The sequence below is a fragment of the Heloderma suspectum genome, chromosome 7 (assembly GCF_057233095.1).
Source record: "Heloderma suspectum isolate Gila_16-S chromosome 7, 16-S_ref, whole genome shotgun sequence".
Taxonomy (NCBI): Eukaryota; Metazoa; Chordata; class Lepidosauria; order Squamata; family Helodermatidae; genus Heloderma; species Heloderma suspectum.
Window position 1 is genome coordinate 23,888,751 of NC_139464.1, and position 19,765 is coordinate 23,908,515.

At 43.0% G+C, this 19,765-nt stretch overlaps 1 protein-coding gene across 1 annotated transcript in view; it reads right to left on the reverse strand.

Moving 5' to 3' along the window:
• CACNA1C (calcium voltage-gated channel subunit alpha1 C) overlaps positions 1 to 19,765 on the reverse strand; it is a 674,475-nt gene that overhangs the window by 312,304 nt on the left and 342,406 nt on the right. Inside the window, 1 exon segment of the mRNA XM_084811876.1 lies at positions 9,359 to 9,498. Coding sequence (XP_084668002.1) covers positions 9,359 to 9,498 — 140 coding nt within the window.

A 19,765-nucleotide genomic window follows, 5' to 3' on the forward strand; every position in this document is an offset into this window, starting at 1 on the left:
TGGCCACCATATCTACTACTGTGGACAAGAGGACTACAGAAGAAATTGAATAGCCTTCATAATTAATAATAGTGGCTAAAGCAGTGCTTGGATACAATCCAAAAAATGACAGAATGATCTCAATTCGAATTCAGGGTAAGCCATTTAACATCACAGGGATCCAAATATACACCCCAACCACAGATGCTGAAGAAGCAGAAGTAGATCAGTTCTATGAGGATCTGCAGCGCCTACTGGATAGTATGGCAAAAAAAGATGTTATTTTCATTACAGGAGACTGGAATGCTAAGGTGGGTGGTCAAATGACACCGGGAATTACAGGCAAGCATGGTCTGGGAGAACAAAATGAAGCAGGACATAGGCTGATAGAATTTTGCCAAGACAATTCACTGTGTATTGTAGCAGCCATATCGGGGGTCAGACTAAGTAGCCTCATGCAGTCTCATGCTTCATGTTCTTGCTGAGCTCTTTCTCCCTTGAATATATTGAATATAACAAACACTCTCTTCCAACAACCTAACAGACGACTTTACACATGGACTTCACCAGACAGTCGACACCGAAATCAGATTGACTACATCCTTTGTAGCCAAAGGTGGCAGACATCTATGCAGTCAGTAAAAACAAGATCTGGAGCTGATTGTAGTTCAGATCACGAACTTCTTATTGCACCATTTAGAATCAGACCAAAGAGAATAGGGAAGACCCACAGATCAGTTAGATATGAGCTCACGAATATTCCTAATCAATATGCAGTGGAGGTGAAGAATAGATTTAAGGGACTAGATTTAGTAGATAGGGTCCCGGAAGAACTATGGACAGAAGTTCGCAACATTGTTCAGGAGGCGGCAACAAAAAACGTCCCAAAGAAAAAGAAAACCAAGAAGGCAAGATGGCTGTCTGCTGAGACACTGGAAGCACCGCAAGAAAGAAGGAAAGCAAAAGGCAACAGTGATAGGGGGAGATATGCCCAAATAAATGCAAAATTCCAGAGGTTAGCCAGAAGAGATAAGGAATTATTTTTAAACAAGCAATGCGCGGAAGCGGAAGAAGATAATAGAATAGGAAAGACAAGAGACCTCTTCCAGAAAATTAGAAACATCGGAGGTAAATTCCAGGCAAGATAGGAAGGATAATAATATCGGGGATAGATTTGACGGTGTGGTCAGTGAGCTAGAGCCAGACATCCTGAAGAGTGAGGTTGAATGGGCCTTAAGAAGCACTGCTAATAACAAGGCAGCAGGAGATGATGGTATCCCAGCTGAACTGTTTAAAATCTTGCAAGATGACGCTGTCAAGGTGATGCATGCCATATGCCAGCAAATTTGGAAAACACAAGAATGGCCAACAGATTGGAAAAGATAAACTTATATCCCCATACCAAAAAAGGGACGCACCAAAGAATGTTCAAACTATCGAACAGTGGCACTTATTTCACATGCCAGTAAAGTAATGCTCCAGATCTTGCAAGGGAGACTCCAGCAATTCATGGAACGAGAATTGCCAGATGTACAAGCTGGGTTTAGAAAAGGCAGAGGAACTAGAGACCAAATTGCCAATATCCGCTGGATAATGGAGAAAGCCAGGGAGTTTCAGAAAAACCTCTATTTCTGTTTTATTGACTATTCTAAAGCCTTTGACTGTGTGGATCATCACAAATTGTGGCATGTTCTTGGTCGTATGGGGATACCAAGTCATCTTGTCTGCCTCCTGAGGAATCTGTATAACGACCAAGTAGCAATGGTAAGAACAGACCACGGAACAACGGACTGGGTTAACATTGGGAAAGGAGTACAGCAGGGTTGTATACTCTCACCCTACCTATTCAACCTGTATGCAGAACACATCCTGCGACATGCTGGGCTTGATGAAGCCAAGGCTGGAGTTAAAATCGCTGGAAGAAACATTAACAATCTCAGATATGCAGATGATACCACTTTGATGGCTGAAAGCGAGGAGGAGCTGAGGAACCTCATGACGAAGGTGAAAGAAGAAAGTGCAAAAGCTGGGTTGCAGTTAAACCTCAAAAAAAACAAGATTATGGCAACCAGCTTGATTGAGAACTGGCAAATAGAGGGAGAAAACGTGGAGGCAGTGACAGACTTTGTCTTTCTAGGCGCAAAGATTACTGCAGACGCTGACTGCAGCCAGGAAATCAGAAGATGTTTACTTCTTGGGAGGACAGCAATGACAAATCTTGATAAAATAGTGAAGAGCAGAGACATCACACTGACAACAAAGGTCCGCATAGTTAAAGCAATGGTATTCCCCATAGTAACCTATGGCTGTGAGAGCTGGACCTTAAGGAAGGCTGAGCGAAGGAAGATAGATGCTTTTGAACTGTGGTGCTGGAGGAAAATTCTGAGAGTGCCTTGGACTGCAAGAAGATCAAACCAGTCCATACTCCAGGAAATAAAGCCAGACTGCTCACTTGAGGGAATGATATTAAAGGCAAAACTGAAGTACTTTGGCCACCTAATGAGAAGACAGGATACCCTGGAGAAGATGCTGATGCTAGGGAAAGTGGAAGGCAAAAGGAAGAGGGGCCGACCAAGGGCAAGGTGGATGGATGATATTCTCGAGGTGACGGACTCGACCTTAGGGGAGCTGGGGGTGGTGACAGCCAACAGGAAGCTCTGGCATGGGCTGGTCCATCAAGTCACGAAGAGTCGGAAGCGACTGACCGAATAAACAACAACCCCCCCAGGTATGGAAACACCTTTCACTACACCTCTTTTGTTGTCTGCAATCCTATCAGGTTGCCAGATTTACAAGGAGCCAATGTTATCATACCCTAAAAGACCACTGCATTAAAGAGAAGTTGCTTTATCAAATGATGGACTTGGTCCTCTCTACCCACATCCGTTGTACCCCATCCAACTTCCCTACTCTGCTGTAACATGCAGGGCTCTTAGCTGTTACTCAGCTTAATGACAGAATTTTGTTTTAAACAGAAACGTTTAAATAACTGCCCACATTATGGCTTATTTAGTTACTCATTGCTGATCTGTGTGTTCTTAACATTCTGTCAGAACACAGTTTTAATAATCATCCATGTGTGTGTGAGAATGATAAATGATAATGTTAATGATACCCTTACTCACAATTTTTTTTTTAAAGATCAGCCTGAGGAAGGCTGAATAATTGTTTTCATTGGCATCCCTCAAATATCAAAGTTATGACAAGAAGTCCGTCATAGTATCCCCTTTCAAAAGAATAATTCATAATCATATTGTATGGACCTTTTTTATGTGTAAAGTGCATCAGCTGTAGTGTTTGCATGTAACAATAATGTGGGTTTGCTACTCCACTTAGTAATTTCTCATGCTGGTGCCAGGTGCCTCAAGGAGATACAGGGCTAATGTGGTTCTTTCCAAGCTGTACACATGATTGTTGCTTAAAAACACTATAGCTGCAACATGGATTCCCCCACCAAATACATGGGGGAGATCACAAGTTTGAATGCTGCTCTATGGAACGGGGGGAGTTCTACATATAGAAAACTAGCAAGTCAGGGAGAAGGCTAGGCTAAAACCCTTCACCCAAATGTTTAGCTTTCTATGAGCAGAGAGGTGTTTTTAATCATGGTATTCAATCATGAAAGCCATTACTTGATCTAAAGTACTATACTGTCTAGAAATAGTTTTTCATGTGATCTGTCAAGGGCCAAACAAGTCTAGATGGCAGAAGAAACATAACTGGAGTTCCCCGGTTGTTGTTGTTTTTAACAATGGCAAATGCAGCCATGGGGTGGTGGTGGTGTGTGTGTGTGTGTGGGGGGGGTGTCGGTGTGTGATTTGGATCATGACAACAGCACTGGGGAGGGAGCGTTTACCCCTTTCCTAAGCTTCTCTGTTGAAATAGCACTCACACTGAAACTGCTCTTTGCCCTAACCCTAACCCTTCAGATCTAATTGCATCCTAGGACTCAGTTTACAGCTACATAAAATATAAATTCAGACCAATACTTTGCTATAGGCTTGTTCCATGGCGACGTTTACCCATCAGGGGTGATAATATGCCCATACAATGTAAAATTACTAGGATCCACTTCTTTATAATGTTGTATCTCACAGAGGTCAATTACTTGCCTCTCACACATAAATGCTCTTGCTGGATAAATTAACATAATACACACCAACAACTAATCAACTCAAATGTATATAAATTATCATAAATTCAGTCTGGTGATCTATTTTGGGATTTTAGGATGGGACACAATGAAAGGAGATGGATTTAAGTCAAAAAGGGAGTACATATGCAGGAAGATTTTTTTAAGTGTTTTTAATTTCCAAATGCAGAGTAAACAGAGTGAGCACCCCAATGAAATTCTGCAACCAGCCAGCATTATTTTAACAAGAAGCTGATGAAGATGAAATTTAATAAGTCAAACGTATATTAGCCAGTACTGTGCATGGGTGTACTAGAATGTCCTTTCTAGTCATCAAGAGAGAGGGCTTTTTAAAATATTGCTTCATGCTCTCTCATTGTCAGAGAACATCTGAAGCCTTCTTTTTACCTCCACCAGTACAATATGTAACCACCAAACAGTTTTTAAAAGTCTGACATACTTAAAAATATCCAATTTACATAACACTGACAAAAAAGTATTCTACTCAAAGATAAAGGGCCTAAAGATATATGATGATGATGATGATGAAGAATTAAAGTGCTAATATTAAATCATACGGTTGTACCTGATTGTGTCCTTCAACCAGCAGACCAGACACAACGGGTGGATCCAGTTCTCCTTCCCCCTGCAGCCTACGCACACTCCCTAGATCTGCTCCACAGGTTGGTGACCATCCAGAGCAGGTTGGGGGTGGGGGGATGCAGACGGCTGTAGGAGCGGGAAGGGGAATGGAAACTCCCATTATGTGAGTGGAAGTTCACATGAGTGACTTGGGATTTAAGCGATAAAACTATTAGGAAGAACTTTTAAAAATGATTCAGGATTATAACAAAACAAAACAAAACAAAACAGGAGAGAAAACAACAACTAACAATACCAAAAGAAGGAACAAAAAAGCATATCCATCCACAATAACTAGTCACAACATGAGAGAGAGAAGAAAAGATTCGACACCCATTTCAAATATATATATGTTAATATCAGCAAATCATATATCTAAATAAGCATCCAAACAAAATTGACGAATGTAGGATATATGTTCAACTGCAGTAAGATCTTCAGACCACTGAAAGATAGGTAGTGGGTGTTTATCCTGAAGGTTTGTAACTGTCAGGGTTCTCAAAGTCCACTTTTGCTGTCCATCTATTAATCCCCACGTTACAAGAATATAATTTAAAAGTGCATGAAAGTCTGCAATTATCACAGATTTTTCAGGAACAAAATTTATGCAAGCATTAACTTCCAACCAGAAAGAAGCCATCACAGGGCATGCCCACATCATATGCCTCAGTGACGCATTGTCGGCATTATAATGCCAGCATCTAGCATCTAGCATAGCTAGCCAACTTCTTCTTAACCAGCCTCTGCGGTTTCCAATATATGTGAAACATAATTTTTTGTTGAATCAGCCTCAATTTTAAATCTACAGAAATAGTGCATATTGAAGCTAAAGCAACTTTCCATTGGTTAGGCTGTATAGAGCATTCTACTTCCCTATTCCATTCCTCTCTAGCGTGCTGAACATCCACTTCATTACATTCCAAAAGACATTTATAGACAGTGCTTAGCTTTCTGTAAAGAGCCAATTAATTCCTCCAGCTATATAGGAGGTCCTGAAGCACTCCCCACTGATGGCCCATATATATTGTGAACCGCCCAGAGAGCTTCGGCTATTGGGCGGTATAGAAATGAAATAAATAAATAAATAAATATAGATACCAAAAAGTGCTGCAATTGAATGTATTGCCACCCACCGCTAGATGATAAGTAAGTGGTATCTATTGAAAATAGTAAAAATTCATCATCCGATCCTATTAACTGATCTAAAGTTAATCAGTATCCAACTGTGTCATTCCATTAGGGCAAATGATGTGTGGTAGAGGAAACAAGGTTCTGAACTATGTGCAAGAGCAGAATCCAACTAAAGTTATGTTTGTGCAAGCACAGTTGTACAAGCAGTTGTGCATTATGCTTGTGCAACCTGTTGTGCAACCCAGTGCAGCCCATTGTGCAATCTGTTGTGCAACTGGTTCCACAAGAGTTATGCACAATGGGTTGCACAATGAGTCCACAACAGGGTGCACAAGCATAATGCACAAGTTCTTGCACAACTGTACTTGAACAAACATAACTTTAGTTGTTTCACAACTGGTTGCGCAAGCATAATGGACACTGAAATTGCTAGCTGCTGAAATTGCAGATGGAGCCATTTCTTTCTTTTTATTGTGCCTAGATCCTAGTGCCGTATAGTTGAAAAGAGGTGTCAAATGATTTAACTCCAAAACAATCCATGGAGGAGTATTAAAGGAAAAAGTTATCTTCCAATCATTGGTACAAGATAAGACTTATGATATAAACTGGAAAATTAAATCCTCCCACCCCACTTGGCAGTCTTTTAAAGCAAAAACTGGGGAGGAGGAATCTCCCCTCCCCTTTGAATAAACTTCTGAAATGCTGCATAAAGTTTTTGAAAATATGTTTGGGGAATATATAAAGGAATATTTATATATTTATATATTTATATATTTATATAAAGGAATATTATGTGATACATAAATTACCTGTTGTAAGACATTAATCTTAAGTATATTAACCTTACTCCAATTACTTAAATTAAATGTCCACTCTTCCAAATCAAGAGATATTTCTGCCAACAATACACTTAAATTCAGTTGAATCTTTTGAGAAATATCTCCAGGCACCTGTATTCCAAGATACATTATAAATTCTGGACACCATTGGAATTGCCATTTAGTAACTACATCAAGTGCTGGCATTAATGCAGATTTTGACCCAGCTGACAGTATAACCCAAAAGCATATCAATTAATCTTACTAATTTTGGCACAGAAGACCTACTAATAAATAACAACAAATCATCTACATATAAAGCTGTTCTATATTCAACCTGGTCATGCAGAAAACCATAAATTTTTCTGCTGTGTCTAATCGCATACCCCAAGGGTTCTAAGCACAAATCAAATATCAGGGGAGAAAGAGGACAGCCCTGCCTTGTGCCACTCTCCAAACAAGATACAATTCTAATCCATCTTAAAAAATTCCTGTGGAAAGCCAAATTTTTCAAAATTACAAACATAAACTGCCAATGTAATTTGTCAAATGCTTTCTCAGCATCAAGAGAAATAACCACAGTCAAATCTGTTCTTTTAGTATTCAAAGCAATCAAATTTACTACAAACCTTAAATTATCTGCTCCCTGCCTTTGGCGAATAAATCCTTGATCAGAATGCACTAATGTATGTATCATATGCTGAAGTCTGTTAGCAAGAATTGCTATTAATATTAGCATCCATAGTGATAAAAGAGATTGGCCTATAATTTTCACAGTTAGTATGATCCTTATCAGGTTTAGGAATAATAAAAGCATAAGCATATAATGATGCTGGTAACATTCCTTATTCAAAAGCCTTACAATAAAGACAGAAAAACATAGGAGTCAAAAAATCTGAGTGCACCTTATACCATTCTGTAGAAAAACCATCTGGCCCAGAGCTTTATTGGGAAGAACTTTCTAATTCTAAAAGCAGCTCAACAATAAAAAAAAGTTCAAGAACTTTTCATTGATAACACACCTGCTAGTTCCCCATTTATTCTTCTGTACATTAAGGTCTCATTCAGACATAATTCTAAATTATGGTTTAGCTACATTAATGAACCGCAGGTTCCTGTCCTCCTCTCTCTCTCTTGGTGCACTCATGAGAAGGTGATTTTTAACTAACTGCAATTCAGTATTAGTTCCAAACCTAGATAAACTATACTTAGTCTTAAATCTGGCTTGCTGAAACGAACCAACTTCAACCCTTAGTTTATGAAGACTACTTATTTCAATAAACCAGCCTTCCCCAAGTATCTGGTATCCTCCGGAAGTTTTATACTACAACTCCCAGCTTTCCTGACCATTGGCCATGCTGGCTAGGGCTGATGGGAGTTGAAGTCCAAAACATCTGGAGCGCACCAGGTTGAGGAAGGCTGCAATAAACCATAGTAAAGATTAACTACAGTTAGGTTTCAGACAGAGTGCTAAACTGTGTTTCATTGAAAACAGAAGTAAATGCTTCCAGTCTCCTCCTTGCAGCCACACTGGAGAAGAAGAGTGTAGGTGATCCCATGTGTCTAGGACTTATCCTCAAAAATCCAAATGAGGCCTAGGGATTAGCAGGGCTGGCTCCAGGTTCAAGGGCCTTCACAAGTGCTTTCTGTTGGGCCGCTCCAGCCTCACTGGCTCCCTGTTGACATCACTGGGCTTTCACTTGGCAGGCTTACTGGTGGCAGACAGCAGCAGCATTTGAAGTTGCCTGCCATCTGAGTTGTAATTCACCACAATGCCCCAACATGGCATCACCCCAGGGCATTTTAAATGGGGGGTGGCTTCCCAGACTCAGGTGCTGCTGCCAGATAAACCTGCATCTGGGAGAATAGGCTGGTAGGAGGACCAAGCATCAGCACTGGTGCACCTTGCTAGGGTCCTTGGACCACAGAAGCTGCATGAAGGTACTGGATGCTGACACCATCTCTGGATGGAGGCATAAGTTCACACGGTGTACACACTCAGCCCACTGTCACCTCTGTTCACACAGGTTTCGAGTGGTTTTGCAGTGCTTCAAAATACCGAAATATCTGTTTGACCCAGGATGACACTGGGACAAAAGATACAGGAAATTATGCTCATATCCTACTACTTCATTAAAAATGATTGTCCAGCCTTTATCAGATGTTCAGCCTTCTGAGGAACAGTAGGGAAATAGAACTGCCATTCACGAGAACAGGCATTTCATCAATAGAAGGGCTTCTTTATAAAGTCAGGCCTATGTGAGACTATTAACAGACATCAACTTCAGAGACAGCAACTCAGCTGTTGCATTGACTTAATTCATATTAGATTCATTATAGTGATTACATATTCATTTCATGTTGTTTTAAACTGATCTATTATATCATTTAGAGATAGCTCAATCACACATGCATGTATTGCAACTCCACTCTAAAAAATCTCTCTCTCTCTCTCTCTGTATCTCACTTTGGATTCTATTATTTTAAAGTGTGTGATGGAAACAGTAACCTGCTTTATATTCCACCCTGAAATTCATTATCATGTTAGGTCTTGAACGTCTTTCTGCACATCTCTTTCTGCATCTTGCTCTCACAATATTTGCTTCTACTATGAACAACAACAAGAGAGAAAGAGAAAAATGTGAACTTTACTTACTAGGAACTCCAGATACCAGTCGTAAGGGGCGCAATACTCGGAAAGCCCGAAGTGCTTTAACGTCAAATCCAGCACCTTTGCCTCCTATTGAATTTACCCCATCTGCTTTGGTTGCTTGTTCTAAAATTGCACTAAAAAGCCTGGGCGGTGGAGGTAGAAAGAGGGAATAAATTGTTAGTAGACTGCATGGCTCAAAATAAAAGCAAAAATGACTCCCACTATATTATAGATTCCATATACTGCATAAGACACAGAGAAAATGGGAAGATGTTTTGTATCCATCCAAGATATACAGACTGACAGATGCAACTAACTGTAACGTTTGCCACGTGCTCTTAATTTTGTTTAGGTATTACCTCTTTCACATTTCAAATTATATATCTATATCTGTAAATATAGCTAGATAGATAATGTGAAGGAGGTGAGTATTATGCTTGCATGTAAGTATGTACCATTAGACAGAAATTAGAACGTATATTAGATAATGGCAACATTGATGCACAAGTTCTGGAGTTTCTTAAAGGCTCCGGTGTTTCATAGGCATCAGCACAAAGATTAATAGTATCTATCTTATTTTAGAACCATAAAAATAATGCAAATTCTTTTGTTTACAATTCTGCACCCTTTATACACAGGTATCAAGGACAGAGAAAAAGAACTGAAAGAATATAAGAGCTTTGAAATTCTATAATTGTAAAGCCAGTGACTGTAATCCAAAATTCCCTGAATACATAGAGACTTACTGTCCTCTTCGATGCCTTCAATACACACAGGCAATGGGAAGTCATGTGTGCCTGAGGCACTGCAGACCCTCAAGATCATGGCTACTCCAGGGTAGTAAAGGACGTAGACTAGAGGTTTTCAGATTGTGATCAATGGACCACTGGTGGACTACAAGCTCCATTCACTTGGTTCATCAAAAGGTTGTGGAACAATCAAGACTATCTGTACTTGTTCCTGCATTTGACCTCTTTTTTCTGATGATGGCAAGAGAGGTCGATTTTACCAGACACCAGTTATCAAGCAGGTTAAGAAGACCTTGGCCTAGGGACCATGATCTTCATGAAAGGATGCTGGTATAGTCTTCTAGTTCTTCCCTAAAACAATTATCAATTAAAAAGGCCCTTCTCTGTAGTCTGTCTTAGGGCTTGTGATTTTCATGGTACTGTGCTGGTTTTGAAGATGATGCAAGAGCTGAAGATAAATATACAGATTTTAAAGCATCTTGAAAATTATAAAACTCCTTCATAACTTATTAGAATTTTCTGTCATTTTCTGACTGGTGTGCCAAATATAATTTACCTGCCAAGGCTGAATGGCAATACTTGCAATTGCAACATTTGTTACAATCTAGATTTGGTCTGGCTGCTTTTACAGCGTCAAAGTCTCCATTGTTATTGGAAACACTTATTGGGACTGATCAGTCATATTGACCCATGATTCATGTATATAAATACTTATTATCAGTAAATAAATATGATATTCAGGGTCTAAGACAGGAATGGAAGAGAGAATTGGATTGCCCCATTTTGCCTAATCAATGGATCGTGGTTTTAGCATCTGTACAAGAACTATCTATGGATCTTAGGCTATGTCTTATTCAGCAGAAAAATCTTGTTTCAGGTTTACTGGACTCCACAACATCTTTTTAATAAGGGTCTGTCTAATTCGCATAATTGTTGGAGATGCAATACACCTAATGCCATATGTTTTGGCAATGCCCAATAGTCACCTCCTTTAGGGAGAAGGTCATAATACGGATTAACTTTGTATTGGAACACTCTTTAATATTTAATGATGTACATCTCCTCCTAAACTAACTACCTGTTTCCTGGAAGTTAATGTATGGTCAGCACAAAGGGATTTTCTGAGTCCTTTTGACAGCCAAATGACTGATATTACTGTCAGGGGCTCCTTGGAGGCCTCTCTCAGTCTAATCCAGTAGCCAAGTCCAGACACAGACAAAGGAATTCCTTTCTAAGCTTTATTCTTCTTTTACAACTTAACAACTCTACAGGTAGCAACTAGATCTGAGCAGCAAAGTACCTATGCCCTAAGTTGGAACAGTTGGTCCCTGTTTGAAAGGGAATTACTGGAAGACCCCTGAACTTAAGGACTAGGGAGAGTCTCTTCCCTTTTCCCTTGGATCCTCTGGGCGCAGCTGTTGTTTGCGCGCCAACCGGGCACTACGCCTCCTTTCTGCGCCCTCCATTTGGCGCCGCTCTCTGCGTCAGCATCGCGCGTCCACCAAGTCTGCTATCCGCGCTCGGTCACTGCCTGGACTGCTATCTAATCTAGGAATGCTGGTGGGAGGAATCTCCGTCAGCTGTGGGCCCTGGGAAAGAGGAGTGCGCTCCTCTCCCAGGAGCGACTGCTCTTCCTCAGAATCAGAACTACTCAGGGATTCTATGGGCTCAGTGTCCACCATGAACTTACAACACTGGAAGGACAAATGCTCACCTCCTATAATGCAATGGATTGAAGACCTAACAACACTATCAGCATTTGAATGGGTAGTATATAGGTGCCACTCATGAATGGACATATACATGGACATTTGGTCTCCTTTTGTTGAAGCTTATGCATAATGTCCTGTCTTTTTAGAATGTTGTTGTTAATGGAAAACGCATAATGGAAAATGCATGTAGGTATAGTATTGCTGTGTGTGTTTTTTCCCTTCCCCCTTTTTCCTTTTCCTTTTTTCTTTTTTTTCTTCACAATTTGTTTTTTGTGTGTGGTTAAAATCACAATTAAAAAAATTAATTAAAATATTAGATGATTCTTGCACAGAAAACATATTTTTCATTGTAATTACATGATTCTTATAAAGGCAGCAGACACCAAATTTTGGCTCTGCATATTTCTTCCAGTCCAGTGAACAAGCGTTAGGAATGTGTTCTGTTTCCTATTCAAATATTTCTGCCTTTCTGCTAAACAAAATCCTCACACCAGATGATGACTGATGTATCCGCACAGCCATCCCAGTCTTCCAGGGGCCTGCAAGCAGAGCTCACTACAAAAGGTTTCTCTGATAGTGTTCTACAACTTTAATAAAATGACCCAAAGCCAGAATCTGGCCAAAAACACACACACACACACACACACACCTTTAATATAGCATCCATGGAAGAAAGCTTGCCATGATAAGGATGGTTAATATCATCCTTACATTTATGTTGATAAAGAATGGGCACTGTCAAATTAAGGATCTTCATTATAGTGTAATTAGGGTGGGAGACTACATCCTTCCTACGCTGTCTCCTCATTAGATGAAAAGGCCATAGAAAGCTTGTTCCTAGTTGTGCAGGTGTGCCCATCTTACTTTCTGCACAGTAATCTTTCAAAATGTCCTGCAGTATAAACCATGGTGACTGTTCCCTCACGAGGCATCCTGTGAAAAGAGATCATAGGCCACGTTCCCAGCTATACATCTCAAATGCCTTTCTTTATGAGGACATGTTGTTCCCCATTTTTCTCAAGATGATCCATCCTCCATTGTTGGTTTTCAAAAGGAACTCATTTCCGTCCACACTTGGAGATGAGCTAAATATGGGATGTCCCTCACAATATACCTCCTAGGTATATTTCCAATAGCTTTCTTTTCTTTTGCACCTAAAATTACTAGGTGCTATACAAAAATCAGAAATAAGGCCCTGTCCTCAGGCTTACAATCTAAAGATAAAGACATGATACATTAGGAAGGAAAAGGAAGGAGAGTAAATGTGAAGATGAATCAGTGGGGGAAAACCTGTTATGTCAAAACAGAACAATGGAAGGGTCTCTTTCCTTCCCTTTGTCCCATGCAGAGTGGATGATTGCTGACAGAGTCTGAAAGGGGAGGGGCTGAATGGCAATTGCACTAGGCATGTCAATGGAAAGTACTCCTTTCTGTCTCTCTCTCCCTGTTCTGCTGCTAAGCTACAGAATTGCTAATGATGAAGTGTAAAAGCAGGAACCAGGTTACATATATCACATTAATACAAGCATACATAGATACATACATTTTGACAGGAACTGAGCAGCACTGCAAATTAGTAGGCTTTGGATTCCAGAATTAAATTTTGTGGTATAATACATGTGACCAATTCTTTTTTAGTGCAATCCTATGCATGTTTATTCAGAAGTAAGACCCACTGGATTCAATGTGGTTTACCTCCAAGTAAGTGTGCATACAACTGCAGCTTCCAAAGTTGTTCAGATGAAGGAATTTTAAAGAGGCAATTTGTCCTGCTCAGTGTGGAAGAACTTTCTATAGTTCTGCTGCCATGGAAAGATCAGAAGCTGGTGAAGTTTAGATTTCCTGGGACTCAGAGGCTCTGCAGGGATAGGAGACCAACTAAGATGGCTGCCCCAGGAGGCTGACACATCTGAATGGTTTCCTGATAGTGCTTGGGGATTTTCCTGTCACTTCAGCAAGTGATTCTATGTCCTGGTTGACCTCTGGAATGGAGAAATGGCTTGGGCAGTTGACACTATTCCTCCCGAGTATCCTCACCTGCTGAGTACAGCTAAACAAGCTCCCTGGTTTTCAAGGGAGCTGGGAGTGATGAAATAAGAAGGATGATAGCTAAAGCAATGTTGGTGGAACAGTCAGGACAAATCCGACCAAACACAGGCTACAGCTCATTTGAAGGACTACTTGTAGTGGGAATTATGGTGGCGAAGAAATTAATCTTCTGTCACTGCTGTACCTGCACAGAGTCGTCTAATGAAGTTTTTTGGGGAGGTTAAAGGCCTATTACATTCTGGCCCATGAGAAGATGATGCTGAGCACTCAACAGCCCGTTGTGACCAATTTGCAAGACACTTTGCAGATAAAATTGTTCATATCTGTGCCAACTTGGATGGCATAGATGGTACAGGTCGGAAGTCGGGGGTATATCCACCACCCCCTTGTCATGGTCAGATCACTATCTGGTGACATTGGACTTCTCAGTTCCACAACCCCTCCGCAGGGGTGGAGGACCCATTAAAATGGTCCGCCCCAGGCGTCTTATGGATCCAAATGGATTCCTGAACGCGCTTGGGGATTCTCTGGGGCACGCCAACGGCCACTCGGTCGAGACCCTGGTGGGTGGCTGGAATGCCGCAATCACTGGGGCATTAGATCAGGTGGCTCCGAAACGCCCTCTCCCCCTGAACAGGGCTCGGACTGCACCATGGTTCAATCCACGGTTACGAGCTCTGAAACAGGAGGTGAGACGGCTAGAGCGCCGGTGGCGGAAGTCTCGCTCCAAAGACGATCAGACACGGGCTAGAGCTGTATCTTCAGCCTATCACGTGGCGGTGAAGGCAGCAAAAAAGGAATATTATGTTGCCTCCATCGCGTCTGCAGAGTGCTGTCCCAGGAGGCTGTTCCAAGTGGTCCGGAGCCTGGTCGGTCCTGTGGCTCCGGAACCACTGGGGCATTCTAAGGCCTCCTGTGAGGCCTTGGCAAGGCACTTTGCAGATAAAATTGATCAGATCAGGTGTGTTACTCTGCACGCTGTGGATACAGTTAGTGAGCAAGAGGCGGCCTGTGGCAAACCGGTTTTGTGGGATTGGTTCCAGCTTCTTCCTCCTGATGAAGTGGACAAGGTGCTTTCATCTGTACGGCCGACCACCTGCTTACTTGATCCTTGCCCATCTTGGCTCATTATGGGCTGCAGAGAGAGACTGGGTGAGGGGATCAAGGCGGTGGTGAACGCCTCCCTTGAGAAGGGAGTGATGCCATCAGCCCTCAAGGAGGCAGTGATAAGACCGCTCTTAAAGAAGCCCTCCTTGGATCCTCAAGTTCTGAACAACTTTCGCCCAGTGTCAAATCTATCATTTTGGGGCAAGGTGATTGAGCAGGTGGTGGCGGTGCAGTTGAAGGCACACTTGGAAGAAACTGATTATCTAGACCCATTTCAGTCAGGCTTCAGGCCTGGGCATGGGACAGAAACGGCCTTGGTCGCCTTGGTAGATGATATGAGGAGGGCTCTGGATAGGGGCGAATGCTCCTTCCTTGTTCTCCTCGACCTCTCAGCGGCTTTTGATACCATTGACCACGGTATCCTCCTGGACCGCCTGGAGGGGTTGGGCATTGGGGACACCATATTGCGGTGGTTCCGGTCCTTCCTCTCCGGCAGGTACCAGAGGGTAGCACTGGGAGAGGAGGTTTCAGACCCGTGGCCACTTACTTGTGGGGTGCCACAGGGTTCCATCCTCTCCCCGATGCTATTTAACATCTATGTGAAGCCGCTGGGGGCTATCATCAGGAGATTTGGGGTGCAGTGTCATCAATATGTGGATGACACGCAGCTCTACCTCTCGTTCAAATCTTCACCAAGGTTGGCCGTAGAATCCCTGTCCAAATGTCTGGAGACGGTGAGTGGCTGGATGGGGAGGAATAAGCTGAAGCTGAACCCTGACAAGACCGAGGTACTTTTGCTGGGAGACAAGAGGAGGCTGGGGGATGTTGACCTGGTGTTGAATGGGGTACGGCTACCCGTGAAAGACCAGGTCTGCAGCCTGGGGGTCATTTTGGACTCCCAGCTGTCCATGGAGGCTCAGGTGTCAGCTGTGAGCCGGACAGCGCTGTATCAACTCCATCTGATACGGCGGCTGCGCCCCTTCCTTCCCGACCATCTGCTCCCATCGGTAGTACATGCCCTGGTCTCCTCTCGTTTAGACTACTGTAATGCGCTCTACGTGGGGTTACCCTTGAAGACGGTTCGGAAACTGCAGCTGGTACAGAACGCGGCGGCTCGCCTGATTAAAGGCAGCCGCCGGTGAGATCACATCACTCCAGTGCTGAAGGAGTTGCACTGGTTACCAGTTGTTTTCCGGGCCAAATTCAAGGTGTTGGTTTTGACCTTTAAAACCCTATATGGTTCCAGCCCAGCCTATCTTAAGGAGCGCCTCCAGCAGCACCAGACAGGCCGCTTAACAAGATCAGCCTCGGATGGCCTTCTCTCTGTCCCATCAGCCAGGACAGCTAGACTGGTGGGGACGAGGGAGAGGGCCTTTTCTGTGGTGGCCCCCACTCTGTGGAACTCCCTCCCTAGGGAACTCCGTCATGCCCCCTCTTTAATGAGCTTCCGTCATGCATTAAAAACGTGGTTGTTCAGGCAGGCATTTGGGGTGGGTTAGGGTATTTTAGGAAATGTTTTTATTGTAGAATTTTATTGTTTTAAACTGTTTTATTATATGTTGTACATCGCCCAGAGTGGCTGGGTGACCAGCCAGATGGGCGATTAATAAATTTAATAATAAATAAAAATAAATACAGGTCAAGTGGATGTAACTTCCGCTTCAGATTGTCCAGTTACGATATTTTTCAATTTGTACATCCTGAAAATGCAGACATTATCCTTGGAGAGGTGAGATCTACAACATGTGTGCTTGGCCCTCTACTTTCCTGGCTTATAAAAGCAACCAGAAGCGGCTGGCCAACTGGGTCAAGGTAATGGTGAACACTTCTTTACAACAGATGTGATTCCAATCATGCTTAAAAGAGACAGTTGTGAGACATTTGTTTAAAAAAACACAAACCTTCCCCGAACCCCACTATATTGGATAATTTCTGTCCAATCTCCAATATTCCAATCTCCAGTATTCCAATTCGAGTCCAATTGGGGGTTGGACTCGATGGCCTTGTAGGCCCCTTCCAACCCTACTATTCTATGATTCTATGATTAGGCAAAATGTGGAAGTGTGTGCTGGCCTCTCAGCTCCAGGTATTCCTAAATGAGGCAGATTATCTAGATTCATTTCAATCTAATTTCAGGCCTAATTATGGCACAGAGATTGGTTTGGTTGCATTGGCAGATAAACTATGTCAGGGACTGGACAGGAGGAGCGTGTTCCTGTGGGTCCTGCTGGATCTCTAAGCGGCTCTCAAGACTATCAGCCATAGTTTCCTTCTGGACCTCCTGGCTCTGTTGGGACTTGGAGACACTGTTTTATGGTGGCTCCAGTCCATCATGGAGGAATGATTTCAGAAGTGGTGTTGGGGGACTCTTGTTTGATGTCGTGTCCATTGAACTATGACAGGAGTGGCCAACTTGAGGCCTTCCAGGTGTTTTGGCTTACAACATCCATCATCTTTCTCCATTGGTTATGCTTAGGGATGGCAAAAAATTCCACCACGGATTCCAGTGATTGTAAAGAATCCAGCCCCCCAGAATCCGTGGCGGAACGGCCTCCCGCCCCCCCCGCCCCCCGCAGAATCCCCCTGGGACAGCACTTACCTGGGGCGGATGCGGCGGATTCGACGGCTAACCCCCCCAAAAAAACCAGCGTACACAAATGGCGGTGGCTACGGCGAAAAAAGGGGGAACGCAAATAGTGTAGTGGGCGCTATTTGCGTTCCTTTATTTTTCGCCGTTCTAGCCTACGTAAATATTTACGTAGGCTAGAATGGCGAAAAATAAAGGAACGCAAATAGCACCCACTACGCTATTTGCGTTCCCCTTTTTTTCGCCGTAATAGCCTATGTAAATATTTACATAGGCTAGAATGGCGAAAAATAGGGAACGCAAATGGCGGCAGCCACAGCCGCCGCCATTTGCGTACGTTGGTTTTTTTGGGGGGGTTAGCCGTGATAGGCTACGTAAATACTTACGTAGCCTATCACGGCAGCCTTGCTAGATGCAAATGGCGTCCGCTACGGCGTCCGCCATTTGCGTCCACACCAGCCCGCCCGCGGCTGGAAATCCGGCTGTGGACAGCCCTAGCTGGCTGCTCCACGGAGCCGCTGCGGAGCAGAGCCAGCCGGGCAGGATTCCGGGGGGGAGGACCGGATTGCCTCCCCCCCCGTCGAGGATTCCGGGGGGAGGGACAGAGCGTCTCCCCCCACACACACAAATCAATCCGTGAAAAGGTAAGTGAGTTTGGTACATCCCTAGTTATGCTGGCTAGGGCTGACAGGAGTTGTAGGCCAAAATATCTGGAAGGTCACAAGTTGTCCACCTATGGTGGGCCTATGTTGTTCCTCAGGGTTCCAATTTGACCCCTATGCTATTTAACATATACATGAAACAACTGGAAAAGATTGTCCAGAATTCTGAGGATCAATGCCACCAGTATGATTTGGTTGTGATGTGCAGAGAAGAAATACAACATATACAGAAGAAGAGATACTGCTGAGCATCTAGAACGTTCTCTTGCATTGCAAGGTATATAACATTGACCTGGCTTGCACAACACAGCCGGGTCATCATGGGTTATTTAACCCACGACGAGCTGTGGTGCATGCCAGGTGTGTGTGACCACCATTTTGAATATGCAATTGGGGTGATTGGGGGTTGTGGCGTCTTGTGCAAACCCAAGTCATCGTGAGTTATTCGAGGGTTGAACAACCCTCACATAATCCTCAATTAGTAGTAATATACTGTGAATACTCAAGGATGTACCATTAGTTACCACACATTCCTTTAATTATAAACTAGAGCTTCCACCTAGTTTTCATGGAAATGTTTTACCTGGAGAATTTCAAATTTGACATTAAATTCCATTTTGGTTGCAGCCTTAATTTCTCCTAATATAACACTTTTGTACAGATTTTTGTACTGGAGAACTCCATTGCAAAATTCAGAGAAGTGCAAATTTCAAAGGATAAATGAATTATATTTATTTTATCTTATTTACAACATTTATATACCACTCCACATCTAGATAGATTCTGGAGCAGTGAACAATAAAAATAAAAAGATAATATAAAAGAATAACACTTCATATTAAAAATTATTATTATTAAAACAACAGAATACTGATAAAAAATGTGGCTGGTCAGTCACTGATGGTTTCTTGAAATAAAGATGTTTTCAGGAGGCGCTGGAACCAACACAGTGTTGGTACCTGCCTGACCTCCAGAGACAGAGAGTTCCATAGAAAGGGGGCCATCACACTGAAAGCTCTTCTCCGGGTGGACTCCAGTCAGGCCATAGGTCCATGCAGAACCACCAGGAGCATGCCTTCTGATGACCCCAGTGACTGGGCAGGCTGATAATGGACAAGCACTCTCAGGGATCCTGGTCCCAAAGTGGTTTAGGGCTTTATACACTAGTACCAAAATCTTAAACTGGCCTGGTAGCAAATAGGCACCAAGTGCAGTTCCCTCAGCAAAGGAGTTGCATGCTGAAAAGGGGCAGCTTGTGACAACAGCCAAGATGCTGCATTCTGTACTAGCTTCAGCTTCTGGAGCAGTCTTAAGGGAAGCCCTAGATAAAATGCATTCCAGCAATCCAGTCTTGAGGTTACTAGTGCCTGTACCACTGTGGCCAAGCCATCCCTGTCTAGGAGAGGCTGCAGCTAGCGAACCAGCCGAAGCTGGTAAAAGGCACTCCGAGCTGCCACAGCCACTTGGGCCTCCAGCAACAGTGATGGATCTAGGAGTACCCCCAGGCTACAAACCTGTTCTTTCAAAGGGAGTGCAACCCCATC